The sequence below is a fragment of the Budorcas taxicolor genome, chromosome 13 (genome assembly GCF_023091745.1).
Source record: "Budorcas taxicolor isolate Tak-1 chromosome 13, Takin1.1, whole genome shotgun sequence".
NCBI lineage: Eukaryota > Metazoa > Chordata > Mammalia > Artiodactyla > Bovidae > Budorcas > Budorcas taxicolor.
In genome coordinates, this window is record NC_068922.1 from 75,674,883 (window position 1) to 75,688,953 (window position 14,071).

General features: G+C 49.3%; 1 protein-coding gene across 1 annotated transcript in view; it reads right to left on the reverse strand.

The window, feature by feature from the left end:
- Positions 1 to 1,017: 1,017 nt before the first annotated feature.
- ZMYND8 (zinc finger MYND-type containing 8) overlaps positions 1,018 to 14,071 on the reverse strand; it is a 121,943-nt gene continuing 108,889 nt past the window's right edge. The window contains exons 18-23 of the mRNA XM_052650390.1: positions 11,933 to 12,011; positions 10,728 to 10,967; positions 8,915 to 9,072; positions 7,726 to 7,792; positions 4,059 to 4,142; positions 1,018 to 2,219 (exon numbers count right to left, since the gene is read on the reverse strand). Coding sequence (XP_052506350.1) covers positions 2,080 to 2,219; positions 4,059 to 4,142; positions 7,726 to 7,792; positions 8,915 to 9,072; positions 10,728 to 10,967; positions 11,933 to 12,011 — 768 coding nt within the window. The 3' untranslated portion in view covers positions 1,018 to 2,079. The remainder of the gene's footprint in view (positions 2,220 to 4,058; positions 4,143 to 7,725; positions 7,793 to 8,914; positions 9,073 to 10,727; positions 10,968 to 11,932; positions 12,012 to 14,071) is intronic.

The window sequence follows — 14,071 nt, forward strand, 5'->3', positions numbered from 1 at the left end:
GCACCCCACTCCAGTACTCTTGCCTGGAGAATCCCATGGATGGAGGAGCCTGGTGGGCTGCAGTCCATGGGGTCGCAAAGAGTCGGACACAACTGAGTGACTTCCCTTTCACTTTTCATTTTCATGCATTGGAGAAGGAAATGGCAACCCACTCTGGTGTTCTTGCCTGGAGAATCCCAGGGATGGGGGAGCCTGGTGGGCTACTGTCTATGGGGTCGCACAGAGTCGGACACGACTGAAGCGACTTAGCAGTGTTCTTCCAAGACTGACCCAGAATTTCCCTTCTGTCTCCATTTCTGTCAGTAAATCCCCAAGAACTGGACTTCCCAGGAAAGCTCCCAGTGGGGTCCATTATTTATAATGTGGAGAGAGGGGTTCCTGACCTTGTGTGGCCCCGTCTCCATGTTTGGTCCAAACCTGACACGGCCATCCCGACCAAAGGGAAAACTGCAAATTTGAGGACGACCAAGGCATTTTTCCAAAACAGTTTAATTAAAAAAGGGTGAAGAATCTGAAAAACTTAAGGGGTGGGGGGAACCCAAGAGAGCATACCGCGTGAGTCCACTGGCTCAGTCACAAAGAAACACCATCATCAAAAAAGATATTTAAGTTTAATACAAATTTTATACAAAGAAAATGTGAAAAAATACTTCCATATGCTAAAAGCAATTATGCTTCACAAATAAGGCCAGCTAGGCTAGGTGTTTTTTTTTTGTTGTTTTTTTTTTTGACAACTGCAATCGACAAATGTTCTTTCCTATTTTCTTCTAGGACTCTCTTTTTTATTTCTTCTCTAATATGGGTAACTAGCTGGAAACTGTACAGTTCGCATCCTCTTATCAACAATGAAGAGAAAGGAAACGAGACTAAAATGTACAACAGAATGTACTGGAATGATATCGTACAATTGATTTTTCTCATATACATACGTCACCTTTTTGCTTTGTTCAATGCTTCTTGTTTTACACAACATACAAAATGATACTACAGCATACGTAGTGTTGACAGACAGCACGGCGGCGTCCTGCTTCCCCTCAAACTGCCTTGGTTTCATGCTGACATAAAAACGTAAAATTCCATCGTATAAATATTACATACATGCTTCATCTCAGACTCAAATGTCCTCTCCGCGTGCGTCTCGCCTTTGACTTCTCACTTCCGTGAAGCACGGCCATCTCTTACCAAGCGGGTGTGAGTGTCTTTAAAGGAACCACAAAGCAAAGAAAAACTCTCTGTTTCGGAGCTTCTGACTCGAACGCTTTCTACGGTCCTCTCTTCGGCAAACTGAGCTGAGCGGGGCTTGTTTCTAGTTAATCTTCTGTAAACAAGGATGTGGGGTTTTGTTTTGTTTTGTTTTTTCTGTCTTTTTTCCCTTTTATAGGAGTAGAGTCATCGTGGAAATCACCTAAAATTAACGAGCTCCTCCGTGTGTCCTTCTGGTCCAGAGAGCTTGCCTTTTGTAACATGATAACGTAGTATTTGAAAGGGGCCAATGGGTGCATGTGATGTTGTCCACAGCAGCACCGAATTCTGTGCTGGGAATTCCTGATCCCAACGTGCCGTGTACAGACATACGAATGGAAACCGCTCACGGGGCATCAGAGGAAGAGGAGCTGTGCGCCCCAAAGCGAGCCCCACGCCCTCTCCGCACCCCTGTCACAGACGGGCTGGCTGACCATCCTTTCTCCAGCATTCAAACATTCTATTTGTTGTTGGGTGTGTTTTCTGTTTTTTATTGTTTTTTCTCCTCTCTCTCTTTTTTTTTTATAAGTTAAAGTCAATACAAATATAAAAAGGGGAAGGTACTCTAGGCTCGATGACATCCACAAATTGTACATTATTTACATCTAAAGCAAAGGTTTCACGTGGGTGGAACAGTCCTCAGTCAAGGCTATCGCTGGACGTGATGTAGTGTGGGCGGCCCTCTGTGCCGGGTGCAGAGGCCGAGTCTGAATGGCTGGCATCCTCCAGGCTGAGGGTGGCGGTCTTCCGGACTCATGTTTCTTTGCAGTTTCCGGTTTCCCTGGTGTCTGGGTTGTTTCCCTCCATGGGGCGGGCAGCTTGTGTCCCAGCGTGTCCCTAGTCCCAGAAGGTGTCCAGGCGGGACTCTTTCGGGATGAGGCTCTTCGAGCTGGTACCGGCATTGTGCTCGGAGCGGGCCGACCCTCGCTTCTCCTCGCTGCCGCTCCAGCAACTGGATTTACTGCTCCGGGAATGGTCTGGGGAGGGGGGAAGCCAAGGGGAAAGGGAGCTTTAGCATCCAGGCCCACCCCTGAACAAGGGCAACCATCCCCTTCTACGTGATCCACACCTGCTCCCCCAGGAAGCCACCTTCCCCTCCCGACTCCCCACAACACACAGGGGCAAAATCCTGCCACCGTTTACTGCCCTGCATTTATAAGGATTTAACAAGAGCTTGTTGGAAAAACAGGAGGGCATCATGCTCAGAGAAAATAAAGACAAACGGGGAAAAGGTACTAATTTATCGAGGAAGATGTTTCTTGCGTGCCACTTGGGACCAGGCAGCACCCTTGCCACACGAGCAGACACCAAGTACCCCCAATGTCCTTGTTGTATCCGACCTTGGCCACTAAAAAAGGCACTGAAATTTGGCGTTCAATCTACTCACTTCTGTTAATGGGGTTTCTTTAATTATTGTACAGGCAACTTGAAAAAACAGACTTACACCTAAACCAGCCAAAGGAAAAGCAGTGAGGACCAGAATGGTTAAGCCCACCTGGGCTTAATGGTTAAGACCAACTGGCTCCCAGTAAGGACGAGCTTAAGGGTCAACTGCAGGATGCAAGAACCAGAGTGAGACCTAAGGGAGCTTCAAGGACGTGTGCGTTGTAAGGAGCTACATTGTGGATGAGTAAGACGTGAGGACACTGAAGGATGAGCCAAAGGAGGTGTCTGTCCAGCTGGGAGACAGTCCAGCCTGGAGGCTTAGCGGGATGGCCGACTCTGAGAGACCCACCAGCACGTCACTGAGATCCCATCATATCTTAGATCATTTACCAAGTTCAGACAGATTGGGACAAAACTTTTTTTAACTTCTTGAGGTGGGATGATAACATTTGATTGAAAGAAGTCGGCTGTCAAGCTTAGAGACAGAATCGGAGTGAGGGAGCAAGGGACTGCGTCATCACCTAGAAGGGTGACCACTCTTATCATCGCCTGGTGATAGAGGCATGTGTGTGGTCCTGAGCTCTGGTTCTGGAAGAGAAGCAGCAAAGACAGTGGTAAGGATCTCCCAAGTCCTGGATTCATTCAGGAGGGAATGCTTCCTCGTCACTTGCATCTGTGACCCAAAGGAGGCGCTATTGTGGTGGGCAGAGCTGGGGTCTGGGGTCGGGCTCTCTTGTGGTCCTTGAGTCCACCTCTTCTTACACGTTCTTCCCTACTCGTGACACCTACACTGTTGTTCCTCCGGAAGGTCAGTGATGCAGCTGGTCATCACAACACGGAAACTCTGACAACAAGGCAGTCAAGTCACACTGGAGTCTCCCCAGCTCTGCTGAAGGCAGAGACCAGCTGGGCAGCAGGGCTTAGCTTACTTAGCACAGAAGCTGCATCCCAGAGCCAGGCTGGCCACCTGAGGAACTACAGAGCCGACAGGACAGGGCATGCTGGCTGGTTCAGCCGGTCACTGCAGAGGGTGTGACTCCAGGACTCATCATGGAAAGACTAAGGGAGGATGAAGCCCCTTCAAGAAGCCAGATCGGGAATTCCCTGGCAGTTCAGTGGTTAAGACTTGGTGCTTTCACTGCCAAGGGTAACAGGTTCAATCCCTGCTTGGGGAACTAAGATCCCATGAGCTGCATAGCATGGTTAAAAAAAAAAAAACATCTGTCCTGGCTCTCTCATTTCTTACTGCAGTTTCCGATGGCCATCAGAGGCACAATGAGGAAGAAACCAGGCAAAGCCAAGACCCATCACTCAGGAGAACAGGAGAAGACACGCCCACAAAGCAAACACACACGGACACACACAAGACGAGCCCTCCGCCTGCCGGGAAAAGCTCCCCGCTGGCTGCCGTGAGGCGGGTTCATACTTACACTTCTGGGCTGGGTAGTTGGGGTGCGGCTGGTGGTCTGTGGAGGTTGGGGCAGAGGCAGGTTGCTTGTCGCACCTGTTGCTAACTGGAGAGATAGCACAGGCCCCCTCAGAGTCTGGCAGAGAGCTGAGTCCGCCAACCCCACGGGCTCGCTCTCCTGCTCATCAGCAGGCTACTGGTCTTAGCACGGGGTAGGGGCTGCTGGGTCGATGTCACCATTTTCCAACTCAAGGCATTCACAGGAGACTAAGTCTTTTAAAAATGCATAGTAAAACCATGAACAGGATCCCTGGACACAGCACGAGAATACAGGTGGAAATACGGCATACAGGACATGAAAGCAACCACGTGAAGCCATCAACTCCCAGAATTCTGACAGCAGATTTTTCTCGGAACCACTAGCTCTACCAAGAGCTTAATTCAGCCAGGGAAACGGGAGGTGCCGGCCCCACCACACTTAGGTGGGAAGGCTCCACCCAAGGAACCCAGATTATTCAGGGCAAGTATAATCACAAATCTACTGCCAAGGCTGATGACAGATCAGAAAAGAGAGGGCGACAGAGCTGTGTGTGCTGAGAAGGACTGAGGGAGGAGCCACAGGTGAGCTTCAGTGGGCCACTCCTCAGCCACGATGGCAGGACACCAACACGTAACTGTCTGAAATGCAAGAGCCTGAAATGAGCGACAGGAAAAGTGTCTCAATAAAACAACTGTCACGGTGAAGCACTCGGCAGGGAAATCACTGAAGATACGCTACAGGGAAAAAGTAAGGCTACACAGAGATGGAAGAGCACGACCATAATGATGGAAACACAGATGATCGCCTGTCAACCTTTAAGAGAGCCAACAGCCAGAACTGAGAAGGACCAACTGCAGTTATAGAAGAGAATGCACGCGTTCTCCACCTTGATGATGGGCAAGTCAGAGCGGGGAGATGGGAATGGCTGAATATGACAGTGGAGGAGAGGTGAGGGAGGCGATGAGCACCAAGAGAGGGGCCCAGGGGCACTGTTTCCTCCACCTGGAGAACAAGGGCGAAGCAGACAGTGTTGAATTGGACCAAGGGAACCCACAGAGCACATCCAACAGTGACAGGGTGGTCTGGGAGAGGGGAGAAGAGAGGTGGTAAGTGACCCCGATTGTCATCTTCTAAAGCCAGAAGTCAACAAGCAGTGTCTAGATAAAGTCGAGAAACAGAAATATGGGGAAACAAGTTATTTACAAATAAGTACCAGATGCAAAAAGATAGCCATGGAAACTTGGACAAGGAATTTTTTTCCCTGTTCGATTTTCTCTGACTAGTCATCCCCTGGTATCAGGGATGGTACAGCGGATTCATTCCAGGACCCACCATGAATACCAGATTCCATGGATACAAAGTCTCATGGTCAGCCCTCCATATCCACATCCACAGGTTCAACCAGCTACAGACTGTGTAGAACTGTATTCATTATGGGGGAAAAAATCCACACAGACGTGGACCTGCATGGTTCAAACCCATGTTTAAGGGTCAACTCGATAGGCAGGCATCACTTTAAAATCTTAAAATGAAGAGACAAGTGAACAGGAGAGGCCCACACCCACCCCCAGGAAGCTCCTGTCTCCTAGTCAACCTTTCTCCCTCCCGACTAGACCCTCATCTTAACCAGCCAGGTTCCAGAAGCCGATAAAGAACATAGGAACCTCCATGTTTTTGCAAAGCCCACTTTTCTCCAGATTCCTTCTACACTGTCAGCGAGCAGCAAAACACTAACAGAAGCCCGGAGACGTATGAGGAATCAGAAAATGAGCTGGTCTGTCTGCTTTGACGACAACCCATTAGCCAGACGGCTGTGGAACGCAAATAGGGGGCAATGAGGAGCCATGAGCTCCCAGTCCTGATCCAGCCTCCAGGGACCTCTGGTTCAGCTCCCTTCTGCCCCCGCTCTAGAATAACACTGCAGCACTCCCTAAAAAATGCTGACGATTCGGGATCTTTCCCTCCCTCCCCCTCTAGTTATCAGACTCCCTGGGATGGTCTTCTCCCCACTCCACCCTCCACACCAACTCCCCAGCAACTTGAGCCTCCCTACCTCCTCTCTCTACCCTCCCTTTCTACTCCCTCGCACACCAGGGTGCTTCAGGTCGGGGGTCAGCCAGTGACGGCCCACAGGCCAAATCCAGCCCAACGCCTGCTTTTCCAAGTGCAAGCTCACTGCAGCACAGGCCCATCTGTTTACGTACCATCTGAGGCTGCTTTCATCCGACAACAGCAGTTCTGATAAAAGAAGGTGTGGCCCTCGAAGCTTCTCCTCTTTTACCCTCTGGTCCTTTACAGAAAGTCTACCAACCCCTGGGCCAGGGAACACTTCATCCACCTCACAACTGGGAGATGCTGTATCTCCCAACCGCCTTCCTGCATGCAAGCCTCCTTGTCCCACTGGATTCCATACCCCACAGCACCGCTTATCTTCCTAAGGCCCATTAATCTTCCCACATGGATGCCGCCACTTTGCTGCTCTGAGACCTCAACAGCGGCCCCTGCCCGCAGCAGTGTTTTCCCCAACTTGAACCCTTCCCCACCCCAAGCACCTCTGCAGCTCTGACACATCCAAAATCCTACTTACGGCTCAGCTGATGTTTCTAAACTCACTCTCCACTTAAGCCGAACAGAAACTCTTGTATCACCACCAAAAGCAGGAACCCGTAACACCTGCCACACACAGCAGGCAACTCTACAAATCAACATAAAGAAACCCAAACTGTAGCAGGAAGCTCTAGGCGGGTGCCATGCTGCTGAGGTCTCGAGTCCACTCTGCCTTTGTTAAAAAGAGAAGCTAGAAGAAGGGATGAGGAAGACCTCAGCTCCAAACTCAACGTGTCCTCAAAATGCAATCACAAGACCTGAGTGAGAGTGAGAAGGGAGTTGACAGGCGGTTCAATCATAATTCCATGCCCAGTTCATATTCCCCCTGAAGTCAGCTCATGCCACCCCCCTTTCATGTCCCCTGAACCTAAACCCCACTTCCAGCACCACTGGGGAACCTCCAGCCACCCTAACAAGGGACATCACTTCTTCCTCTATGTACTCAATACGCAGAAATGAAAAAAAAAAAAAAAAAAAAGTTTGGTTTTCAACAGAAGAGAATGGTCTAGAAGAGAAAAAGACCCTGGTTGGAGCTGAAGGACCCTGAAAACAGCAGAACAGTTCTCACTGAGGATGAACCCTTTTGGAAGGCCTTAAAACTGGTTTGAGAGTGGGCAGGGGAAACACCCACTGGGCTAGAAGACAGCTCAAACTCCACAGAAGAGGAGAACCAGAAAAGTTAGCGCCAGCCTGCCAGGTTATCCCTCGAGAGGAAAGATTTCTACAGAAAGCTCACCTACTAGAAATGGGTTTTTTTCCTCTTAAGGCTCAAGAACCCTCCTCCACGGAATGTAGGCACTGGGACCTCAGGGACTGTTTCACACAGTTTCATTCTGCTTGGAGAAATGCCTCAATGCCACCTGCCCCGCCACTCCCTCATTCCCTCACTCCTGCTGACCGGGCAAGGGCGCCTCCGAGAATCCCTAAGGAAACCCAGTTTGCAAACCACCGCCCTGAACCCTTCAGGCTCTCCCTGAGGACATGGCTCCCCTCTGCCCATGCGGAACATAAGAGCACATTCACCCACCAGGGGGCAACATACCAGAGCCTTGGTTGGAGCCTAAGAGAACGGAGGAGGGCGTCTCCCTGGAGCCAGAGAGGTCAACAGTCTAGAAACACAGAAAGAGAGACATGGAGGCAAGGCACTGGGGTCAACGGAGCCCTCCCAGGGAAGCCCCAGGATCCCGGGGGGTGCTCGTCACGGCCCCGCCAGCACCTTCATGGCCCCTACCTGGTGTGCTCAGGGAGGGGAGGCCAGGTCAGCTGGGGTGGCCCCACCCCTGGGCCCTTTTCTGGCCTGTCTCCCTGGACACAGGACTAGGGGGGGCCCTTATTGCACTCTAGAGCCTCAGTGTCAAGAATACTATTCCCCAGCTGCCCTCTCTCGAACCCACTCCCCTCTCCAGATTTCTACCCTATCACAAAAGAAGTGCAGCTGTCCCCCAGGACCCAAGGTGGAATGGTTCCAGGAGCCCCCAAGGATGCACAAGTTCCTTATATAAAATGGCCCAGAAGGATGAATATAACCGTGCCTTTGTATCCGAGGGTTTCGCATTCACAGATTCAACCAAACACAGAATGGCATTTTGGCAGGTTGCATCTGCAGATGAGAAATCCATGGATACGGAGGGCTGACTACATATTACACCATATTATACTGATTCACTTTTATTTCACAATAACCTCTTCCTAGGCAATACTATCAATGAAATCAAAGAGGTTTGACTTCTGGGATGACTTGATGTTTTCCCTAATACACGTGAAGTAAAACCATAATGACTACAAATGTAAAAAATGACCAACGTGTCATCTAAAATAATGCCTGCATACAATCCATATACTGCACCCTGGGAAAATAAGAGGTGCAATCTCTGTGTCCAATACGGCAGCCACCAGCCCCCCGTGGCTATTGCATTTAAATTAGTTATTACTAAATTAATTTAGTAACATCTGAAATCCAGGTTCTTGGTCACACTGGCCACAGTTCGAGTGCTCAATAGCCACCTGAGGCTGGTAACTCCCACAAGGGGCAGAGGAGATACAGAACACTGCCATCATCACAGAAGGTTCTGCTGGACAATGCTTGCCCTCAACACACACCTGAGGAGAAGGAGGCCTGCAGAGACCCCGTCGTCCCCACCTGCAGCCTGAAGACAGACTTGCCATGGCGGTGGGAGGGGGGCAGGTCTGAGATTCTGCTTGGCCCCGAGGCGCATGGGACGGATACTCACCGAGCCACCGTCCTTGCTTTTCTCAGCTGGCGTCTCCTTCTCTTTCGAGGCGCTGCTTTCCGTGGGGGCTGCCTGAGTGCTGGAGGAGGAGCCCTGGGATGATTTAGTTAGTGTTTCTGTGTTTACCTCAGGGTCTGCTTCCTGCTGAGGGGCGGTAGCTGTGGGCAAAGGGCAACAGAAGCCATGTATAAGCTGAGCGTAGTAGCGCCCAGGCCAGCAGGGAACCCTGCTCCGTGCAAACCACCACGTGTTAAGAGATGCCAGCCAACCCCGCCCAGGGCACAGCGCCGGCCCAGAATAGCTGGACCGGAGTCTTCCCAGACGCAAGAATTCCAAACTGTGCGTGAAGATATGTTCATTTTTCAGAGTCTGTGATTTAAGTTTTATTAAATCATTCTGGAGACAAAAGCATGTTCGTGAAGCAAACAGCCTAGTACGGTTGTTCCAATTACTCATTTCATAATTTCTAATTTTAGACCAGTGTTCACCTCATGAACTCGCTTTCACCCTGTAACAGCAGCGTTGAGAGGTTTTGACAGACCCCATGGGCCACAAATCCAAAAACATTTATTCTCTGGACCTTCATAAAAAAACCTTACCAACCCCTGCCTAGAGCTTCTCAAACTTGGGTCATTCATCTACCACCTTTGAAAAATTTGCCAGTGCACTGATACATTCCCTTGTCATATTATTTATGTTATTTGCATTTAAATAAATTCTTTGAAGTGGAGACTTTTACTTCTAAACACAGAAATCTAATATTGGCCATAAATAAGTGCTAACTGTAAAATATTACTGCTGCTAAGTCACTTCAGTTGTGTCTGACTCTGCGAGACCCCACAGACGGCAGCCCACCAGGCTCCCCCGTCCCTGGGATTCTCCAGGCAAAACACTGGAGTGGGTTGCCATTTCCTTCTCCAATGCATGAAAGTGAAAAGTGAAAGTGAAGTCGCTCAGTTGTGTCCAACTCTTTGCGACCCCATGGACTGCAGCCCACCAGGCTCCTCTGTCCATGGGATTTTTCAGGCAAGAGTACTGGAGTAGGGTGCCACTGCCTTCTCCAAGATATTACTAATAAATATTATTAATAAGTTCTATCTAGACGGTGTTTCCTGCTAGAGTCTCCTGGCCTGGTATCTGCTCACTTTGCATTAGAAAGAGATTTTAAAGACAGATTAGTTCCAAACCAACACTTTGCCGTTCACAGAAGAACTGGTGATTGTTTGAAGCCTTGAGTCCAGGGTGGGTTCCATGGTGGGGGGCTGTCCTGTGCACTGGAGAAGGGGTAGAAGACGCACTGGATTTGAGTGTGTGTCTGCTTAGTCGCCCAGTCATGTCTGACTCTTTGTGACCCCATGAACTGAAGCCTGCCAGGCTCCTCTGTTTGTGGGATTCTCCAGGCAAGCATACTAGAGTGGACTGCCATTCCATTCTCCAGGGGATCTTCTCAACCCAGGGATCGAACCCAGGTCTCCTGCATTGCAGGCAGATTCTTTACCATCTGAGCCACCAGGGACGCCCACATTTGGTTTGGGCAGAGATAGATATTGCCCCCAGTGCAGAACCACAGCAAGCCACAGGAAACTGAAGTCATCTGGGCTGTCATTACAAGCTCTGTTCACACAAGGGAACACCGCCAAGGAAACCAGAGGGTGGAGACAACGGAGCCTGGGGACTTGGCCACGTGTCTGCCTGCTCTCTTGTGTGCAGGAGTCACTTGTGGTGAGTGAGCATGGCAAGTGTCCTGTGGTCCACGGGGGGACAAGGGCCCGTCCACCACAGCCTGGGCAAGGGGGCGCTCCTAAGGCCCTACCTGACTGGGTGCAAGACTTCATGTGCTCGGGCCAGTGGGCCTGCTGGCAGGGGTAGTCACAGTAGCTGGTGTTCCAGCAGCAGTAGAAGATGGCCTCCTTCTTGCAGTTGGCGCACCACTGCTTCTTCTTGGTCTCGTCCACCGCCTGCTGCTTCTCCAGCTCCAGCTGCTTCTTCACCTCGGCAATGAGCCGGTCCCGCTCCTGCTCCAGGCTCTGTCGCATCTCCGCCATGGTCAGCTCTGCCAGGGGAGGGGAGTGGAGGGGAGTGGAGGGGAGAGGACGCCAACTTCACTCCCCCATCCCAAGCCGTGGGCTCATTCATAGCAGGTCAGAGGGTGGGTCCTAACAGCTGTGAATCCCTGTGAATCCCTTGGGGATGTCCTGGTCATATGAGCCAGTGCAGAGAGTCACCCAGCCTCCCTGAGCTCCAACGTCCTCATCTGTAAAATGGGCATCCACTGAGCCGACCTGAAGAACTATTTGTAATCAGGAATGTCAGGTCCTGAGCATACTGATAATGGGGCTCCGTGGGGACTCTGCAGGAAGTGCTCACATAAATCCTCAGAACAGTTTTCACTCAATTCATTTTGAAATTTATTATTCATATAAGCTTTTTTTTAATATCAAATACTTATACAGCACCTATGATCTGTAGGCACTGTTGTAAACACTTTATAAATATGAACTCTTTTAATCCTTAATCTTAAAGAGGTGTCTACTACTATAATACCCATTTCACAGATGAGGAAACTAAGGCACACAGCTGCTAAGATGGGCAGAGCTGGGACTACAACTTAAATATACTTCATTTTGATGTGTTTAGTGGCAGTGGATCTAATCTGCCAGACAGGACATCAGGACTGATCATTAGGCTGACAGGACAATTATCAAACTGCTCAGGCTACTGAGATGTCTCTCAATTTTACAACAGGTCAGAGCTCACAAGCAGGAGCAGCTACCACAGCTGTTGGGATGACTGGTTACTGATGTTGGTATTTGGAAGAGAGGAAAGGGGGTTCCTGCCAGCTCCTGCTTCATACCTGGTTTCTCCAGGTTAGACTCCCCAGGATGCTGTGCTCTCCCCAGGAGTGGTACATCCCCCGGCCTACTTTTGACTCAGTTCACATCTGGGCCCAACTCTAGACACAGTAAGAAGTTCCTATCCAGAACCTTCGTCAGTACAGACCAGGTCAGCAGCACTTACCCAAGTTGTGTTTCATTTCCGAGAGCTCCTGCTGGTGCAGCCACTGGAGTTTCTCTATCTCAATCCTCAGCCTGCGGATCTGTAAGGGGACAGAAAGACTTACAAAGCGCATCTGGGTACCTATTGCCAATAGGGCTCAGAAGCTCCAGCTCTCGCTATGGGTTAACATCACGTGCTGAGTCAAAGGACAGGCAGCCTGGTCTCTGCTGGCCTCCCCCAGTTTGGGTGCCAGTGAGTTAATCCAAATTCATGAGAAATTCTGCTTCAAAAAACCAAATACAAGTGATTCATCTCTTCTAAGAGATACTCCAGGAAGAGCTTTAAAGCGAAAAAGAAGACGAGATTTTCAAAATAAATAGTACAGTGAGTCCCCTACATACGAACAAGTTCCATTCCTAGAGCCCATTCATAAGCCCAATTTGTTTGTAAGTCCAACAAAGTTAGCCTAAGCCAACGAATACACTGGCTATATGGTACAGTACCAGCTACATCACCGCTGCTTTTATGCTTGCTTCTGGACATCCTGCGCTTGAGATAAAGATACTCTAATACTGCACCCTATACAGTAAAGCACGCAAAGCACAACCTCTTGCAGAGCATGTACGCACGTGATGACGTGCGCCAGACACGGAGGGGGTACGCGCGTGACGACGTGCGCCAGACATGTGAACTAACCTATGTGACTGGACATGCAAACGTTCGCGTCTTTGAAAGTTCCCAATTTGATGGTTCACACGTAAGAGACTTACTATGTGAAACAGCTTTGAGCAGGACTTTGGCCTAAAAAAATAAAACATCCTAAAAACAGCTTTATCTTTGACCTAAAGTTGTGGGTGGGGGCCATAATCATTCACCTGAAATCCCAAAGCTTAACCATTCTGAAAACCATGGGGTATTTGGGGTGGAGGGGAGGAGGAGTATATTTGGGGCCAAATTTATCTGGAGAGAAGAAAATATAAACCCAAACTGAACTGATACAAGGCTGCTGACAGTGTTTAATCATCGCCATGGTTTTTAACTGGGATGACTTTTGCCCCCCTCCTCTGTCTATGACGCTGCAGTGCCTGGAGACATTCTGGGTTGTTTCTGGCATCCAGAGGGTAGAGACTGGGAATTCTGCTCAACATCCCAGACGGACAGGACGGCCCCCACCAGAGCGAAACATCTGGCACCAACGTCAGGAGCTTCAAGGCTGAGAAATTCTGATTCTTCCAACAGGGTGGGAACAATCATATTGTATCACTGCAGAAATGCTGTCTCTACTTGTGGAAGGGGACTGTATATTATCTCGTTAAAATCTGGAATATTCTGACATCTGTCGAGACCCAAGGTTTCAGGTAACCGGACATCAATTAAATGAACAAAAAGGAATGAAGTATGATGACAGGTCAGGGTGAGGGAGAGGAGGTTTTTCTAAAAACAGCATTTGGCCTTGTTGTTTGACACCCCAGCATAATCATAAAGACAGTCATATAGCAAAAATACCTAAAGAGATTCATTGATTTTTCTTGGGACCTCCCTGAAATCTTTACATTTGCACAGCTCTCTTGGAATTTCCCTGGCAGTCCAGTGGTTAAGACTCCATGCTCCCAATGCAGAGGTCACAGGTTCAATCCCTAGTCAAGGAACTAGGATCCTATAAAGAGCTCAGTGTAGAAAAAAAAAAAAAAAGCTGAAGCACACAGTTCTCTGTTTAGGCCCATCAGAGCATCTTCCTGGAGATGTTCCCCTCTTTTTCCAGGTGCCAGCCTCACGCTGCCTGCCCTCTTACATCAGTGGCTCTATGTGAGGTTCCCCTCACTTTCCATTGTGACTTTCAATGATCTCAACAAGTCCCGCCACCTGTCATTTCCCCAAGGTACCCATTTGCAGCCGGCTTGTACTGACATTATCCTAGGAAGAAAATTCAGGGAGGCTTTTCTTTTTTAAAAAAAAAAAATAAGTGGTCACTTCATAAGTGGACATTTCCATGTTTTAACCACTCCATTCTCTAAGTAATCGCCTAAACTGAGGAAGTTTGGGATACTACCTCTTGAACACCAAGATCACTTGAATAAAAAAGTCCAAACTTCAGGAGATGACGAAGGAGCCAATTTTATATGGGGCCAAAATAACCGGTTTCTATTTCGCCAGTGGGTC